This window comes from Doryrhamphus excisus, linkage group LG11 (assembly GCF_037039965.1).
Source record: "Doryrhamphus excisus strain RoL-2023G ecotype Guam linkage group LG11, RoL_Dexc_Guam_v1.1, whole genome shotgun sequence".
NCBI classification, from domain to species: domain Eukaryota; kingdom Metazoa; phylum Chordata; class Actinopteri; order Syngnathiformes; family Syngnathidae; genus Doryrhamphus; species Doryrhamphus excisus.
Window position 1 is genome coordinate 13,512,506 of NC_136367.1, and position 20,415 is coordinate 13,532,920.

Consider the following 20,415-nt stretch of genomic DNA (forward strand, 5'->3'; position numbering starts at 1 on the left):
CCACTTTCCGCACATACTGCACAAACAAGATTACTGAAAAAAAGATCCGGCCAGAGCATATCATTAATATGGACGAGGTTCCACTCACCTTCGATATTCCTGTGAACCGCACAGTGGATAAAACGGGAGCACGTACAGGGAATGAGAAATCCTCCTTCACTGTAATTCTCGCCTGCCAGGCTAATGGCCAGAAACTTCCACCCATGGTTGCTTGTTTGTTATCTATTAATAAAGTTTGACTGACCTATCTGACTGTTTTGTTGACATTCCCTTTAGCGCGGCACCATCTAATGGTTGCATAACGTAACCTCTACTGTATAATGCGGTGCGCCTTATGTATGGAAAAAGTTTTAAAATATATCATTCATTGAAGGTGCGCCTTATAACACGGTGCGCCGTATAGTGCGGAAAATACGGTACTACAAATTCAAGTAATCATTACATTCGCTCCTCAAAGGCAACTTTGCGCATACTGTAGTAAACTCCGATTGCGTCCTAAAGGACAGATGGTACCTTCCTTCATGGTTGACCCCTCACCATGAGCTTGACTCTCGCTATACCTTATAACCTGGTCCACGGCAGGTCTAAAGGGAGGGTTGATGCAACCATCTGCATGCTGAAATGAGATGAAAGGAGGGCCATCACCCTCCTCTTGGGGATCATCATAGATTACTGGTAGAATTTCAACACAGACGCCGCAGAATTTTTACCCAAAGAATAATAATCCACCTGCATGAAATTATTTCCGCAAGTATATTTCCAGGCATCTTTGCATAATCTAGAGCTGTCAATTTCACATTTGTATCTTGCATCCTTGAGAGGTCCTTTAGAGAGAGGACAGACAGATTAGCAAGGCCCTCAATCAAGCTTAAAGTCGCGTGGCAGCCTCAAACTTCATCATTTCCACTCTTGATTTCAGTCTTGAGCTGAAATATGCATGTAGAAAATGGGAAAGCGCTGCATTTTTATTAAGACTAATCCTGATTTTTATTTTAACACGGGACTCGACTTTGAAAACGTCATCCGGTGATATTTTATTACCATTTCATCATCATCATAAAAGGTGCAATAATAAAATAAGTAGAATTTATTGCGGTCAATTGGTTCTAACCCCGACTGAGGTAGGCTTCACTATTACAGAATATTTTAATAGCTAGAACAGGGGTCTCAAACACGCGGCCCGTGGGCTAAATGTGGCCCGCAGGACACTAGTTTGAGGCCCCCGTCTTGATATGAAAGTTTAATGTTAGTGCGGCCCGCGTAAGTCTGATATGGATGCTGTATGGTATCATGTACCCAGAAAAAATTATTACGTTTGATTAATGTTCATGTTAAAGGTTAAATAACTGTTAATAGTTATCCTCCCTATCCCTGTGGAAGTGGTAAGGTTTTGGCTATTTAAGTTTAAAGGAAATAACTTGAAGGCTGCCGATTAGGTCGCTAGCTCTCTAGTTTGCAAGTTAGCTTGTGTCTCAAGACCCTACAGTTGCGCAATATGTTGTAAATAAAGAGTATAAATGTGACTATAGTCGTGTTTTGTCATGTCTACAGGGCTCTAATAATGCTTTGTTCATTTTAATTTGAAAAAAATAATTTGTCTACCCACCAACTATATGTGGTTTCTTAATTTTTAATGATTTGCCGTTTTATTATTATTATATTTATTTATTACTGATTGATTGATTTTCTTTATTTTTGATCTTATTTTGTGTAGAAAAATAAAAATGAAGATATTTGAGAACAGTGGAATTTAGACATAAAATAACACCCTTTTAGTTCCCTTTACACTCCTCTTATTCTTTGTTTACGCTTATGATTTGTAAGTTTTGAGTATCAACTCTACAATTTTAGCTACAGCTAACACTAAGCTAGAGTAGCTAGAGCATTTTTCCTTTCCAAATATGTTTTTTTACCATTGCAAAAGCCATATTGACATGAAATAACACCCTTTTAGTTCCCTTTACACTCCTCTCATTCTTTGTTTATGCTTATGATTTGTACGTTTTGAGTATCAACTCTACAACTTTAGCTAGAGCTAACACTAAGCTAAAGTAGCTAGAGCATTTTTCCTTTCTAAATATGTTTTTTTACCATTACAAAAGCCAGATTGACATAAAATAACACCCTTTTAGTTCCCTTTACACTCCTCTTATTCTTTGTTTACGCTTATGATTTGAAAAGTTTTGAGTATCAACTCTACAACTTGCATATTTTTCTTTACTTTATGCTTTTCTTTTCTATTTTTCCAGTTTTATTTTATATTTTGTTTCTACAACGTGACAAACTACACTTATCCCTGGTTTACATATTTCCCAGGGAGTGTAGCCATGCTTTGTTTTCATACCACTATCACAAAATGACCTCAGCTATAAAGCAGAGGCTAGATACAGGCTTCCACAGTGGTGCACATTTGTACATTTGTATATTTCTTCCCAAGGTTGGCCCGGTGTATTCAGTTGTACTTTGTGCCTTTTTCCTCACCTGTGAGAGTCCCTTTGTTAATAAACTCTTGTTTTACTACTACCTCTACATTCTGGAAAACTAATTTAGCGGCCTTGGCCAACCGTGACAACTGCGCCCTATCGACAAGCCTCTCGTGAGGATTAGACAGTTAATGCATGACGAAACAAACACTTCATCGCTTTCCTTTATTTTCTGCATCAGGGGAAGAGTACATCGGTCAGAGAGAGCGGTCATCTTCCCTGCAATGCTCCAGTATGCATCTGATAACATACGGAGCTAGTTAGCCACGAGTGCATCTGGTATGGCTGAGACGTCAGACGTCATCAGACGTCAAAAATTGTAAAATTTGTAAAAGACTTATACAGACGAAGAAGAAGAAGATTTATATACAGATGTGTGAAAATTTTACCCGAATAAAGGGGGATGCAATGAGCTTGGTAGTGAAATCCCTATAGAGCAGCTCCACACAATAACCCACACTGTAAGCTTTCAATATCTTCCAGAATCTGCACCTATTACAAATGTATTTTCTTGCTTGCCAAAAAGGTCTACCACCCATGGCCCACCTCTGGGCATGCCCACTCCCCTGTGATTGGTCATATAAATTTGGTCACTAAACGTTTTTTGCGGGACTAACCATGTTTAAAAAAATGTGATGGAAAAGACTGCTAGCAACTTCAGACATCGAGCTTGTAATTTGCATGCAAAGAGTATGCACACTCTATAATACTACACAGACAACTACTTACTTAATTGTTTAATTACTTATTTAATTGTTACTTACAGGTTGCACTTCGACTCTGTGCTCATGTTCATAAAACAGTCCCATATTTTGCTCTTGGTGGTCAAGAATCTGGAACTCCAACCACTCCTGCCTGATGTTTGCCTCTTTAGGCAAGCTCAAATATGAACAAATAGTTCCTAGAGGCCATTAGCTCTAGCTGCTTGCTAACACAGAGCTACAGCTTGTACCCGGGAACGCCCACAATGCCCACTGTCACAATGAGCCATCCCAAACTTCTTTTAGCGCTCACTTCCAAATGCACAAACCTCATTATCTAAAACTTGCCTTTGTTTTCATAATTATTTCAATGATATTTACTGTATGTGTAACTTTGCTGCATTGTTTTCCTGTTTGTACTTTGTATGCCACGGTGTTGCAGACCCCTAGCATATAGCATAAATATTGCAGTTCATTTGTTATAAATAAATCCACCAAACAGTAGGCAAAACCTTTGGCCACTTCAAACCAGTAAATCCCAGGAGACATCTCAGCCCTCAGACCCTCTTTGTTTTAGACCAGGATATGTGCAGGACAGAAGACTTTTTTGAGCAATGATTAAGGCCAGAATAACTATACAGACCATGCCTTCCTCCTACAGAGTATACGAGCCAATTAATTTAACACCGGCCTGGCACTTGTCCTGGTGTATGTCCAATTAAGGACGACATCCTCTTCAGTAAAGATTGTCTTTTCCATCCAACCATCCCTTTTGTATCCTGCTTATCCTCACTAGGATTGCGGTTATGCTGGAGCCTATCCCAGCCGACTAAATAAAGCATTTTCAAGCATAAACATGGCTTAATTAACGAAAATACAAATACAGTAAAGTCTCGTTATATCGATATTGTCGGGAGTCGGAAAAAATATCGATATAACCGGACTGTCGATATATCCGAGGGTTGAGCATGACCTGTGAACCAGGAAGTGCGGGAATCGGTGTGTGTGCTGCGCTCTGGTGGTGGAAGTGTGAAAAATAAAGTTGACTGGAAGCAGCCATTCGCCGTGTTCTTTTTTGGTATTGAAATCCTTAAGCAAAGATTGATTTAAGCTGCTTTTGTATCGATATAAGCAGACCAAATTGGCTGGCAGGAGATGAAAAGGGCATCGTAGTAACCGGATTATCATAATAACCGGGTATCATACTAACGGAACTAATTATATCATAAAAGACTAGAAATTTGCCGGGAAATGAAAATAGTATCGTAATAAGCAGTAATTCGTTATAACCGATATCGATATAACGAGACTTTACTGTATAAAGTATTCAGGAGACACATTGAAAAACATTACAAGTAGCATTCTACATTAGTTAGCAAGTGTCTGATGAGACAACAGGAAGTCAAAAAGGAACAAGAACTGTTGTTGTTAAAGCTAAAACGTGTGAGTCTATATTATCGCTTTCTTATTTACTCTTATTGTGTCCATTACAGAGTAATATAAGTGTAAAGTTCACTATAGGGGTGTTATTTCATGTCTAGAGGGCTCTAATAATGAAACCATATTTAGCAATAGGTCGCGAACAGATTGTCTATGCTCATTCATTCATTTTCTACCGCTTATCCTCACGAGGGTCGCGGGGGTGCTGGAGCCTATCCCAGCTGTCTTCGGACGAAAGGCAGGGTACACCCTGGACTGGTGGCCAGCCAATCACAGGGCACATATAGACAAACAACCATTCACACTCACATTCATACCTATGGACAATTTGGAGTGGCCAATTAACCTAGCATGTTTTTGGAATGTGGGAGAAAACTGGAGTACACGGATCTTCCTGAACTCCTGATTGTGTAGCCAATATTCTAACCACTCCACCACCGTGCAGCATGATTTTCTTATCCCCCCCAAAAAACAAAACAAACAATGACATAATCATATAGTTTATATATTTTAATAGGGGTGCTCTGATCGATCAGCCACTGATAGCTTTCTGTCAATATCAGTAAAAAGCACAGTCGGCTGATACTTGCTTTAAATCACAGATCCACTCCGTGTTCAATCCTGTTCAGATTTAATAGTTGTGTTTTTCAATATACAGATTCAAGTAAAGAACACATGTTGTAGTTTGGAGACATTTTTTTAAGCAAATTTTGGACTAGAAAATATAAGCTTATAAATTAAATATAAACCATTATAAACGTATACATTTTACAACATCACATTTGGTCCAATAAGCTGCCTCCATAAGACAATGTACTTCAATTAAATGAATTACCGTATTTTCCGGACTATAAGTCGCACTTTTTTTCATAGGTTGGCTGTTCCTGCGACTTATACTCCAGAGCGACTTATAAATCAAAAAAGTGTTTATGTTCCAACTGGATACCTTTTGTGTTCATGTTTATTTTTGGTGTAGCTGAATAAGCATTGTGTTAGCATATCTTACACCTATTCAGCCTGTTCTCTATTCTTTTATTGTTACAACTTGCCTTCCAAGAGGACGTAATGTCTGTTTTGGTCAAGTAGTTTGGAAAATAAATTACCCACAAAAATGTGACTTATACTCCAGTGCAACTTATGTATGTTTTTTTCGACCTAATTATGTATTTTTGGCCTTGTGCGACTTATACTCCGTAGCAACTTATAGTCCAGAAAATACGGTATTTGCTGTACTTCCTGCGGTGGTTATTGCCTTATCAATGTAACTTCACAGTGTAGAATACTACATATCAACTACCTGTGTTTGAATGCATCTTCTGAATGCCTTATATTGGTATTTCAGTTCATTTTGTCATTTTTATGCTTTTATGCATTTTTAATTCTGGACAGAAATCTGTCAAATTAGCTTGAATTTGGATATATCTTTTTTTTACTCAGCCGTGAAACAATTTAATGTATGTATTTTTTTTTTTTAATCTACGGTAATAAATGCATGACCTCAAACAGACTCCTTCATTTGCAACATTTAAACAGTGTTGAGTGGCAAATTTGACCTTTAAGCTACGTTCACACAGACGCCGAATGTCGCGCTTTGAATCGGCGACGAATTCGGCCGATTCTTTTTTTCAAAAAATCTCACGATCTCCTCAGATATGTTTAAGCTCTGATAAGCTCTGATACGAAATTCATTCCCACTTTAGGCGACAAATTATTTCCCGAATCGCTACGGCAACTCACGCTTTGATGCCGATTGATCAGGATTTGTTACGCTTTAAATCACGCTTTGATACGCTTTAATACTCATTGATAAGCTTTGGTGCGCTTATCACGCTTTAAATAACGCTCTGATACGATTATCAAGCTCTCTTGTGCATTGATAGGCTCTGTTAAGCTCTGTTACGCAATGGAAAATTTCAAGATCCCGACTGCATCCCGCCTCTGATCCAGAGCATATTGTAGCGACCCTGACGTATTCATGTTGACGTTGTGCTCTTGGGTGTCCGACTGTTCCGGGTGACTGTGAATGCACCAGGGGGTGGGGGCGTGTCTGGTGGAGGAAGTACTGTTGTGTTGCTGGCGGTGGTTTCAACGGCGTGGTTACGGCCGACAGTAGCCAGTATTATTGTTGTGCAATAAAAAACTTGTCAGCGATCGCAGTCGTGTAATTTCCCGTCGGCAACAACGCTACAATATATAAAGATGCAGCAGATCCATTGATCCTTAGAACCAAGCTCTGTTAAGCTTTCCTACGCTTTGAGCAAAACTTTGATAAGCTTTAATACGCTCTCCCCGCTTTACGCAATTCGTGACAGATCGCCTCAAATTTTTAAACAGTTTAAAAATTTTTGGCGCTCTTGCCGAATGTCCCGAATTGCTAAAACCTTTCTTACGCTGTATTACGGTCTTTACGCTTTCATTAAGCTTTGTTACGCTTTGCCGCCGCTTTGCTCGCCGATTTAATTCGCCATCGATTCGGCGTCGGTGTGAACGTAGCTTAACTATGATAATACAAACTTGCCTGCAGATCGGAAGTTTAAAACTGAGTTTAAAGCGAAAGTCTGAGTCACGCCAAAGCGAAATCTGTTGAATATCAAGCCTGACATGACTGTTGACCATTGTTTCTTCTCGTTGTTGTGTGAGGGAATGTGCTGAACCACTAAGTGGTCGAAAGAAAACAAGAACTCGATGTAATTACTGAAGAAACATAAAAAAAAAAGTCTGATTATGATTATGACGAGCCGGCGGCCAAGTTCAGCTCCGTTTGCATCAACGTCCATAACCAGTAGCGACACCAGCGTGCTAACAAGCCGCTTCACGACAAAGCGCCACAGTAGGAGTCCAAACATCAGCAGCCCGTCCGTGTTTTAATAGAGCGATGGACCTAAGCGGTCCAGCCAGGCAATGAGGTACCAGTGCTTTGCAGTCACGCTTCAGAGGACGTGATTGGCAACAGACCCTGGCCCAGTGAGCCCATTGATTGTGATTCTAACTGGGTTGCCATGAGAACTGCTGTTTGCTTGCAGACAGCGTAGCGGTGATACAGGACGACTATGACAACCGGCAGATATTTTCAGACCTACTTACTTCCTTGAAAGTACAAAAGTTAATTTGGAAGGGAATTGTAAAATCCTCTAGTGTTGTGTTTATTGCTTTAAAGTGGCATGCCTGGGGATTACGTGAGGATTTGTCTCCACCCGGAACTATGAACACCCCCATCTTATCACTTTGAGAGCTCCAGGAGTTTGAGTACTCTCTGGCTTCAGGCAATCTAGGCAGACATCAAGGCTGGGGTCCTCAAAGCAAACTACAGCTTGTTTTTTTAGGGCCACGTTGAAAAGGACAAAAAGTTAACACGGTATTGCAAGCATATGTTGAGCTACGTAATGTTTTGTAAACTAAACCTGAGGAATCACAACGACCTGCACCTTCAATTTCTTTGTGTGTAATATTTCCGGGAGATTTGTTGTCATGCAGGAAATCAGAATAGAGTTCAATTCAGTGAGTTATATGGTGGTATATATATGATCTTTCTAACATTGTGAAAGAATGTGCAATTTGGAAAGATGATTCTGGACGGGGGCTGCACAGAGTGGTTAGTGAGCAGGCCTCACAGCTAGGAGACCGGAGTTCAATTCCACCCTCGGCCATCTCTGTGTGGAGTTTGCATGTTCTCCCCGCCATGTGTGGGCTTTCTCCGGGTACTCCGGTTTCATCCCACATTCCAAAAACATGCTAGGTTAATTTGAGACTCCAAATTGTCCAGGGTAAGCAGTAGAAAATGAATTACTATTATTATTCATTTGTTCATTTTCTACCGCTTTTCCTCACGAGGGTCGCAGGGGCTGCTGGAGCCTATCCCAGCTGTCTTTGGGTGAGAGGCGGGGTACACCCTGGACTGGTGGCCAGCCAATCACAGGGCACATATAGACAAACAACCATTCACACTCACATTCATACCTATGGACAATTTGGAGTCGCTAATTAACCTAGCATGTTTTTGGAATGTGGGAGGAAACCGGAGTACCCGGAGAAAACCCACGCATGCACGGGGAGAACATGCAAACTCCACACAGAGATGGCCGAGGGTGGAATTGAACTCGGGTCTCCAAGCTGTGAGGCCTGCGTGCTAACCACTCGTCCACCGTGCCGCCCTGATTATTATTATTATTCTTTCATTCATTTTCTACCGCTTTTTCTTCACGATGGTCACGGGGGTGCTGGAGCCTATCCCAGCTGTCTTTGGGCGAGAGGCGGGGTACACCCTGGACTGGTGGCCAGCCAATCACAGGGCACATATAGACAAACAACCATTCACACCAATTAACCTAGCATGTTTTTGGAATGTGTGAGGAAACTGGAATACCTGGAGAAAACCCACGCATGCAACACGCACATGCAAACTCCACACAGAGATGGCCGAGGGTGGAATTGAACTCTGGTCTCCTAGCTGTGAGGCCTGCGTGCTAACCACTCATCCACCGTGCATCCTATTATTATTATTATTATTATTATTATTATTATTATTATTATTATTATCACACAAACAAAGGCAGAATCATGACCCTCCTTGCCTATAACATCACAACAAAACATTCCCTCCTAAAACACTCCTAGGTTGAAAGTTTCCCCACATGCTCCTAAACTGATGACCACTATGGATGTCAGGACAATAGAATGAATGGCGACGTCTAAAAGCTGGCTTGTTTCCATGGTGTGCTGGCAGTACAGTAGCAAGCATCAATTTCAGCTGAATCGACTAATGCGCCGAATTGAGCGGCAAGGCACAAATGTAAATGTACGTAACGATGCTGCCGTGTCATCCCGGCTAAAGTGCTTGGTTACCAAACACACACACACACACACATACGCATGAGTGTGTGGAAAAGCGCACCTACCTATAGTGATGTTGAAGCCGTCAATGCTGAAAGTCGCACTCCGACCCTTTCTAAAGCGATGCTTCTTTGAATTGGCCTCCATTGTTTTGGGCACCTTGGAGACTCTAATCTGCTTTTGAAAGCAGCCACTCAGTTGCTGAGTCTTTGCTTTCAGTTCAACAACTCTCCTTGGGGATAAAAAAAAATAAAAATAAATACGACCGTACGCGCTTCTGACTTCACTGCTGGTGGAGAACTGTCAGACTCGGGCGCAAAAACCTTCTCCACCTCCACCCTCCCTCCCTCCCTCTCGACGTTTCCTCACACCTCAACAAGCTAATTTCAACTTATGCCTCTTGACTTCTCTGCCTCTCTCTCCCATCCCCTGGAGGTATGGTAGGTGTGGAGTGGGTGCGGGGAGGGGGACATCTCTGGAGATCTTTCAAAGAGCATGACTCCTCCTCCTATTCCATCAACACTTTTTTAGCAGAAAACATTGGAGGCTCGTCAGAGTTGTCATGACAAACACCGTTGGAATCTTTCCTGAAAACAGCAAAGGTTGTATTGCAAAAAGAAAGCAGGAAATAGGGACTATGTGTACAGATTTCCGATATATCAATAATTAACGTCACTGTATGATTTCATTTTGCAGGAGCTGATTTACAGCACACTCAAGGAACAAAAATAATCTCCGATGAATTCATGCTGGACTGGATTTTTTAATCATGATCATCCCTTTGTGCCTGTTTCCTTTAAATACGATGTGCACACACACAAGATCAACAAAGAGTATAAAGCTACCCTCATTAACACCATCTGACATTTAGCTATGGAAACCCCTTACCCACTCCATTTACCCATTCCATCCTTGAGTGCTTTTCATGACGCCGTTCTCACAATTTCCCTTTCAGTGCAGATGCTGGAAGCAAAAAGTGCAGATGACATCATGGGATGTCTCCTTAATGTCATTTAATTCTTAATAAATCACACCTAGATATATAGTAGAAACACAAATCAAACACAATAGAATTATTATTTTTGTATGTATTTTGGATTTACTGTTGCATGTATGGAGTTTGCATGTTCTCCCCGTGCATGCGTGGGTTTTCTCCGGGTACTCCGGTTTCCTCCCACATTCCAAAAACATGCTAGGTTAATTAGCGACTCCAAATTGTCCATAGGTATGAATGTGAGTGTGAATGGTTGTTTGTCTATATGTGCCCTGTGATTGGCTGGTAAGCGGTAGAAAATGAATGAATGAATGTTGCGTGTATTATTTACCCTCTACCCTCTTATATTAGGAAAGCAGGAAGTGAACAAATGTAACAGTTAGTGATTGTAAAAGTACCAGATGGAGGGGTAGGATTTAATAAGCTTTGCTTCTTCCTACTCCTTTTGGACATGTGGAACTGGGAACTGATTATGGGATGCAATCAATTGTAATCTGATGCATGTTTAATTGAAATAAAACCATTACCATTTAGCGAATTCTGTTGGCATTGACAGGTTCATTCATTCATTCATTTTCTACCGTTTTGCCTCACAAGGGTCGCGGCGGTGCTGGAGCCTATCCCAGCCAATTTCGACTGGTGGCCAGCCAATCACAGGGCACATATAGACAAACAACCATTCACACTCACATTCATACCTATGGACAATTTGGAGTCGCTAATTAACCTAGCATGTTTTTGGAATGTGGGAGGAAACCGGAGTACCCGGAAAAAACCCACGCATGCACGGGGAAAACATGCAGACTCCGCACAGAGATGGCCGAAGGTGGAATTGAACTCGGGTCTCTTAGCTGTGAGGCCTGTTAACAACTGGTCTGGCATCAGGACCGCATGTAATGTTAAGCCAAGTCACAATCACTTTCTTCATGTGTGCACTCTGCTCCAATTCATCTACCCTGCACATCCTTTGCTTTACAATTCCATCCTGTTCATCATTCTGATTCTTTAAAGAATCCACCTTTTCTTCAACCCCCAAATACATTTTGTGTGTGAACACAAACACAGCATCTCATTAGGATTCAGGTCAGGACTTTGACTAGGCCACTCCAAAGTCTCTATTCAGAGCCGTACTTGCTGGTGTGTTTTCGATGATTGTCCTTCTGTGAAACCCAAGTTTGTTTAAGCTTGAGGTCACCAAGTTTGGTGTTGGCTGGTAGATAGCAGAATCCATGCTTCCATTTATCAGCAGAAAAACTGCCAAACCATCACACTACCACCACCATATTTTACTATGACATATTTTTGCTATGATGTTACTTTTACACTACGTTTACTAATAATCTCAGGAGCAGACATGGCTGACAAACAACTAGAAATGAAGGGGGGCAATAATTCAAATGAAAAAAATACTCCAATACTATCACACTATAATGAGTGATTACACGTTGAGGTGAGTGTAAAGTGGCATGACTGTGAGCGATAGCCGGTAATTAAACAATATGTGATGCGGCAAACAAGCACGTAACCAAAATGACAAAAAGCACTCTACGGACGCACTGACGTATACATTGTAGGTGTAGCGGATCAATCACAATCAAGACATCTATCCAATTACAACGGAGAGCCAGAGTAACCTGCGGCAGCTCCAGGAGACACATTACACTCGACACTTGTTAGGTAATTACGTTCGGACTCATTTTGTCTGCCGCTGCCGGTAAGAGCTCTGAAAGCTGCTCACGGCCTGTAATGTAGGCCCCACAACGGCCATTTGTGAAGATCCTCATTTTGTCCCACTCCCAATCCGCTGAGCCTGCCTGTTGCAAGGTGTACTACGATGCATTTGCACCTCCAGGAAAACAGGACAGTATGGATGGAGTTGATCCCCGGGGCAGATTCACACACCTATGGACAATTTAGAGTCTTTGGCTTGCCAAACATACATGTTTTGGGAAGATTGCCCGGAAAAAGGGAGAACATGGAAATACCCCACAAAGATCTTTCAACAAAGATTCAAACCAGCATCTCCAGAACGTGAGGAACATTAATTAAAGTGAGTAGCCAACAGCATGATTGCTAAGAACTTTGTAAATTTGACCGATTGTTCATTTAGCGAGACAGTGCAGTACTTGGCCAGCAGAGGCGCTGTTGATTTGACTTCAGAGACATACTCCAGTACTTCATATACAGTGAAGAAAATAAGTATTTGAACACCCTGCTATTTTGCTATTTCTCCCACTTAGAAATCATGGAGGGGTCTGAAATTTTCATCGTAGGTGCATGTCCACTGTGAGAGAGATAAACTAAAAAGAAAAATCCAGAAATCACAATGCATGATTTTTTAACAATTTATTTGTGTGATACAGCTGCAAATAAGTATTTGAACACCTGTGTATCATCTAGAATTCTGACCCTGAAAGACCTGTTAGTCTGCCCATTAGAAGTCCACCTGCACTCCATGTATCATCCTGAATCAGATGCACCTGTTTGAGGTCGTTAGCTGCATAAAGACACCTGTCCACCCCATACAATCAGTAAGACTTTAACTTGTAACATGGCGAAGACCAAAGAGCTGTCCAAAGACACCAGAGACAAAATTGTACACCTCCACAAGGCTGGAAAGGGCTACGGAGCAATTACCAAGCAGCTTGGTGAAAAAAGGTCCACTGTTGGAGCTATCATTAGAAAATGGAAGAAGCTAAACATGACGGTCAATCTCAATCGGAGTGGAGCCCCATGCAAGATATCACCTCGTGGGGTCTCAATGATTCTAAGAAAGGTGAGGAATCAGCCCAGAACTACACGACAGGACTTGGTCAATGACCTGAAAAGAGCTGGGACCACCGTTTCCAAGGTTACTGTAGGTAATACACTAAGACGTCATGATGTGAAATCATGCATGGCACGAAAGGTTCCCCTGCTTAAACCAGCACATGTCAAGGCCCGTCTTAAGTTTGCATATGACCATTTGGATGATACAGAGGAGTCATGGGAGAAAGTTTTATGGTCAGATGAGACCAAAATAGAACTTTTTGGTCATAATTCCAATAAGCGTGTTTGGAGGAAGAAGAATGAAGAGTACAATCCGAAGAACACCATCCCTACTGTGAAGCATGGGGGTGGTAGCATCATGCTTTGGGGGTGTTTTTCTGCACATGGGACAGGACGAGTGCACTGCATTAAAGAGAGGATGACTGGGGCCGTGTATTGTGAGATTTTGGGGAACAACCTCCTTCCCTCTGTCAGAGCATTGAAGATGGGTCGTGGCTGGGTCTTCCAACACGACAACGACCCGAAGCACACAGCCAGGAAAACCAAGGAGTGGCTCCGTAAGAAGCATATCAAGGTTCTAGCATGGCCCAGCCAGTCTCCAGACCTGAACCCAATCGAAAATCTTTGGAGGGAGCTCAAACTCCGTGTTTCTCAGCGACAGCCCAGAAACCTGACTGATCTAGAGAAGATCTGTGTGGAGGAGTGGGCCAAGATCCCTCCTGCAGTGTGTGCAAACCTGGTGAAAAACTACAGGAAACGTTTGACCTCTGTAATAGCAAACAAAGGCTACTGTACCAAATATTAACATTCATTTTCTCAGGTGTTCAAATACTTATTTGCAGCTGTATCACACAAATAAATTGTTAAAAAATCATGCATTGTGATTTCTGGATTTTTCTTTTTAGTTTATCTCTCTCACAGTGGACATGCACCTACGATGAAAATTTCAGACCCCTCCATGATTTCTAAGTGGGAGAAATAGCAAAATAGCAGGGTGTTCAAATACTTATTTTCTTCACTGTAACTACAGGTTTAACTAGATACAAAGGACTTTGGTTCTATCAATCTTGATAAATATAGTGTGATCAAGATTGTACCATTCTGACTACATGGGGGGGCGGCCAGGGCTGCTGCCGAGCAATCATTTCTACATTTTTCACGTCCGGCTTCTGAGCTCCACGGCACAACAGTGCCCCTGACAAAGTGTGTCCGACAATGAGTGCTCCTGGACACAGCGTCCTCACTTGTCCAGAACTCCACCGCACCAGCTATTTATGTAGTACCTCAAAAATGTCAAAGTGGGGTTCGGCAGTAGTCTGGAAGTAGTTCGTCGTGCTTGAGAGTTTGACCAATCACAGCTTTGTGGGCGTGCCCGGAGGCGGGATGTGGGTGAAATAAATTAAAACAGACCGTTTTGGAAATGCAAGGAAGTACAGTTGGAATAGGTGCAGATTCCAGAAGATCTCGACAACTTTCTGTACGGGTTATTGTGTGTAGCTGCTCTATAGGAGTCCACAACTCTCCCCGTGCATGCATGGGTTTTCTCCGGGTACTCCGGTTTCCTCCCACATTCCAAAAACATGCTAGGTTAATTGGCCACTCCAAATTGTCCATAGGTATGAATGTGAGTGTGAATGGTTGTTTGTCTATATGTGCCCTGGGATTGGCTGGCCACCAGTCCAGGGTGTACCCCACCTCTCGCCCGAAAAATATATTATGTATATATATAAATATTTTATTGAAATTTTAATTTAAGTCCAATGAATAGCTTGAAATGGTAGTGGTGAAGTGTATGGAGGTGTTGGGTGCTTTCAATGTCACTGTACATTTTTACAGTACTGTGCGTCGCGAGTAATTATCCTATCTTTACGTTACTGTATGTTTGACCACATCCAAGGACATTTCAGTGTAAAAATCTTCCTGATGAGGTGTTTTGTTTTAAATATTAACAACGCCATAACACATTTAAAAAGACAACAACACTGCATACTGCGAACATGTCAGGCTGACAGTGTGATGGCTTTTTAAGGACATAAAGCGTCCCAATGGCAACATGACAATAACGCAATCAAACAGCAACAACAAGCTCATCAGAGGTTTCTCCAAGACTGTGGAACGACACACGGCTTTTCAGTCCCCACACTGCTGTCACCAGAGTGACATACACACTCGTGTAATTACGACACCAAGGGACTGGGCGCTTTCCTTTCCCTTCTGTTAAATGCTCATTAGAGGCACTTTTCAAAATATTGCTGGAGTAATACTGGAGCACAGCGGAAACCTGAGGGAACTCGCTGACATGAAAAAATAAGTAATGGCAACAACATCCTGAAGGTAACCAAAAAAAAGCCCAAAAAAATAGCTAATGATTTTTTGTGTGTGTCGCCGAGAAACAAACTGTTGCGGACAGTGTTCAGTCAACGACAACATTTTGATTGGAAACCTCGTATTTTTTTTTTTTTTTTACCAAGGCGCATCCTAATCAGTCACGTTTGGCCAACACCAAAACCGTCTGGCTAATTAGCAGATGTATTCCCCCATGGAGGCTTCGAAAGAAACACAGAAACATGGCTACTCTGATACAATAGAATACAACACAATAGTATCATTTTCTACTACTAAAATCTACTATTGCAATGTTACGCAAATATTAATTCACTGTGTCTACAAGTAATTGAAGCAATCTGCACGATGTAGTTATAACCAGAAGAGGGTTGATCATCGTGGTGATCGTTTACCGGTTTACCGCTCAAAAGTTTGGGATCACTTGGAAGTTTTTTTTTTTATAGCTTTTTCTTGGCAGTCCAGCATCCTGAAGTCGCCGCTTCACTGTTGATATTGACACTGGTGTTTGACGGGTACTATACTCAAGTACACACTGTTAGATATTTGTCTTCTCGCACAGTTGTGCAGTGTTTTTCTGTCCTTGTTAGACCCAGTTTGTGCTTCTCTCTGAAGGGAGTTTTGGGTTTCGGGAATGGGTTTTCTAATCATCTATTAGCCTTATAAAATGATGAACTTGGATCAGCTGTTGATAGTAGGCCTCTATGCAAAAATGTACATCCTTCTTTGAAAATCATCTGATTCATTTTAATTGTTTGTGAAATGGAAAAAATTGTTTGTGAAATGCAGGAAATTTTGTTTTTCTTTGGAAAACAAAGAAATTTGCAAGTGATCCCAAACTTTTGTACCTATGGACAATTTGGAGTCACCAATTAACCTAGCATGTTAAATGCTAAATATTAAAAACATGCTAAATATTAAAAACATGCTAGGTTAATTGGTGATTCCAAATTGTCCATACGTAGGTATGAATGTGAGTGTGAATGGTTGTTTGTCTAGATGTGCCCTGTGATTGGCTGGCCACCAGTCCAGTGTGTACCCCGCCTCTCGCCCAAAAAAACAGCTGGGATAGGTTCCAGCACCCCCGCGACTCTCGTGAGGAAAAGCGACAAAAAAATGAATGAATGAATGTATATTTGTCTCCATCTTAGCCAAGAAGTGTTGCTGAAGCACAATTTAATGAGCATTCACACGTTTTTATGTGCAGTTTTAAGCCTTTTCAAATGAGTGACTCAATCTTTACAGTCCTTTCAGACTACTGAAATATTAAATAATAAAAAAGTCATTTCCTTGCTACAGGCTGACGTTTCATAAGTTATTCAGGAAGCAAAAAATGCCTGAGGCCTGCCACTCCACAACACTAACAACTGCATCAATATGTCATCTGGCAATGTTGTCAAACAGGAAATCATTTAACTTCAAAATAAAAACACATAACCTTAATCAGTGCAGTATACGGTATATGCACAGTCTGTATTATACAGTTTTTAGAATCTATTTTAATCCCAGAGGTCCCTAAATATAGTCCACCATAATAAATAGAAATAAATATAATAATAATTAAAACTGCAAGCAGTGATGAGCGGGCTCGAGCACCCCGACGCGGTCGGGGGTACGCGCGGGTCGGGGGTACGCGCGGGTCGGGGGTACGCGCGGGTCGGGGGTACGCACGGGTCGGGGGTGCGCGCGCGACCGGATGGGCGCGCGGACGCGCCGTACAAAAAAACGCGGCGATGGGATAAGCGGTAAGGGAGTCACGGCACTTGCAATTTTCCGCCAGGAGGGGGCGACACCGGCGGCGAGGCGGGTGCGCGGTCACGTCCCGTCCGACGCCCCGAACCGCCGTAAAAAAATTCACGACGATCAGACCGCGCGGTAGGTACTTGCGGTGGATATACGTTTCCACCAGTTGGTGGCGCTATACAGTCTATGTACACAGACAGTCATAGACCAGAGGGTACCCCGAACCACCAGAAAAAAATTCGAGCAGATCCGACCATGTGGGAGGAAGTTACGGCAGATATACATTTCCACCAGTTGGTGGCGCTATAGAGTGTATGTACACACACAGTCATAGACCAGAGGGTACCCCAAACCACCAGAAAAAATTTGGGCCCGATCCGACCATGTGGAAGGAAGTTACGGCTATATACATTTCCACCAGTTGGTGGCGCTATAGAGTCTATGTACACACAGCATAACAGACCAGAGATTGACCCAACACACTAAAAAACATTTCAAAACAATCTGACCATGAATCAGGAAGTTACGGCAGATATACATTTCCACCGGTTGGTGGCGCTATAGAGTCTATGTACACACATAGTCATAGACCAGAGGGTACCCCAAACCACCAGAAAAAAGTTGGGGCCGATCCGACCATGTGGATGGAAGTTACGGCTATATACATTTCCACCAGTTGGTGGCGCTATACAGTGTATGTACACACACAGTCATAGACCAGAGGGTACCCCAGACCACCAGAAAAAATTTGGGCCTGATCCGACCATGTGGAAGGAAGTTACGGCTATATACATTTCCACCAGTTGGTGGCGCTATACAGTCTATGTACACACACAGTCATAGACCAGAGGGTACCCCAAACCACCAGAAAAAATTTGGGCTTGATCCGACCATGTGGAAGGAAGTTACGGCTATATACATTTCCACCAGTTGGTGGCGCTATAGAGTCTATGTACACACAGTATAACAGACCAGAGATTGACCCAACACACCAAAAAAAATTTCAAGACAATCTGACCATGAATCAGGAAGTTACGGCAGATATACATTTCCACCAGTTGGTGGCGCTGTGTTTAGAACATGGCTTCTGGAGCATTAGGTGCGTCCTGTCATGATAGACGTCTCCACCGAAAATCATAGTGATACGTGCAATGGGTGGCGAGGGATAATGAATTGAAACTTCTAGGTGGCGCTAGTGTGTCAATTTAGATTGGTGTCACATGGGAGCACCACCAGGGCGCTCAGGCCTGGATTAAGGCCTCACGTTTAAGATTTCAGCAGCCTGTGACCTTCTGCAGGCAAATGATGACCTTTTGATGGTCAATGGCGAAGGCTGACCATTCGCCGTGGCCACGCCCCCCACATGTGCTTTACACACATCATAGTCCATCAACTGACATCATCAGTCTGTCAGTCAAACTGTGTATTGACTTTGATGTACATTGCTTCAAGGCAAGGCCAGACACCAGGCAGGGCCAGATATGAAATGGTCAAAGTTTGGTGGCGTGCCACGCCCACATCCTATGGAGCGGCCCAAAATCCTTCGCAATTTAACGTGGGCCATCCGTCTAGTGTCCGTTGATGCAACAACGGACTAATTCGGTCAAACCCCCTAGGAGGAGTTCGTCAAGATACGACCCATACATCCGCCCCCAAATGGCCGCCGCCACCTAAAATGGCCGACTTCCTGTTGGTTTTAGAACATGGGTTATTGAGACTTTTTTGTGCGTCCTGTCACGAGTGATGTCTCCTCCGAAAATCATGCCGATACGTGCAACGGGAGGCGAGGGATAATTATTTTAAAACTTCTAGGTGGCGCTAGTGAGTCAATTTGGCTTGGTTTCATATGGGGGCCACACCAGGCCGCTCAGGCCTGGATTCTGACCCCCCCTATGAGTTTTCAAGCCCATGCGACCTTTTGCGGGCGAATGATGAGCTTTTCTATGTAAATGGCGAGGCCTGAGCATTCGCCGCCAGGCCACGCCCACCACGTGCGCTTTTCCTGCATCATGGTCCATCAACAGGCTTCACCAGGCTGTCAGGCAGTGACCTTGTGACCCTGATGTTCATCTGATGAATCTCCTGGCAGAAAAGGCCTAATGTAGATGACACGCCTTTAGCCTGTCGCCAATAGGTGGCGCTGCGACGAAATCAGGAAGTGACCTACGGGGACCTTCGGGGCGGGGCCATGATCACATGTACCAAGTATGATGAAGATCTGACCACGTGGAGCCAAGTTATTCACGTCTACAGTTACGCTCAGCGTGCAAGGCCCGGACATATGAAAATGGGCAAAATTTGGGGGCGTGCCACGCCCACATCGTATGGAATATCCCAAAATCCTTCGCAATTTAACGTCGGCCATCCGTCTAGTGTCCGTTGATGCAACAACGGACTCATTTGGTCAAACCCCCTAGGAGGAGTTCGTCGAGATACGACCCCAACTTCTGGCACGAAAAAGGCCGCCGCCATCCAAAATGGCCGACTTCCTGTTCGTTTTCCAATATGGGTTCTTGAGACTTTTTGGTCCGTCCTGTCACGATAGACGTCTCCACCAAGTTTCGTGACGATAGGTGAAACTGGTGGCGGGGGCCAATTTTTTCAAAAATTAAAGGTGGCGCTAGAGAGTCAATTTTGGAACATTGTTTTCGGGACCCCCACCAGATCGAAATTTTCACCAGACCTGACGCGCTTGCAAAATTTGGTGAGTTTTCGGGCATGTTAAGGCCCTCAAAATGGCCGTCCTTTCGTCAGAATAAAAAACGGAACGATTACAATAGGGCTTTCGCACTGGTCAGTGCTCGAGCCCTAAAAATAAAACGGCAAATAATAAAAACTTAAGAAACCACATATAGTTGGTGGGTAGACAAATTATTTTTTTCAGATTAAAATGAACAAAGCATTATTAGAGCCCTGTAGACATGACAAAACACGACTATAGTCACATTTATACTCTTTTTATTTACAACATATTGCGCAACTGCAGGGTCTTGAGACACATGCTAACTCGCAAACTAGAGAGCTAGCGACCTAAATGGTAGCCTCCAAGTTATTTCCTTTAAACTTAAATAGCCAAGAACTTACCACTTCCACACGGATAGGGAGGATAACT

The 20,415-nt window shown here is 42.7% G+C and overlaps 1 protein-coding gene across 3 annotated transcripts in view; it reads right to left on the bottom strand.

Moving 5' to 3' along the window:
• pde1cb (phosphodiesterase 1C, calmodulin-dependent b) overlaps positions 1–20,415 on the bottom strand; it is a 119,017-nt gene that overhangs the window by 94,469 nt on the left and 4,133 nt on the right. Inside the window, exon 1 of one of the 3 annotated variants that reach the window (XM_058065235.2) lies at positions 9,520–9,857. The exons of the other annotated variants lie outside the window; for them this stretch is intronic. Coding sequence (XP_057921218.2) covers positions 9,520–9,601 — 82 coding nt within the window. The 5' untranslated portion in view covers positions 9,602–9,857. Of the gene's footprint in view, positions 1–9,519; positions 9,858–20,415 lie in introns of those variants that run through there. 3 annotated transcript variants of the gene reach the window in all.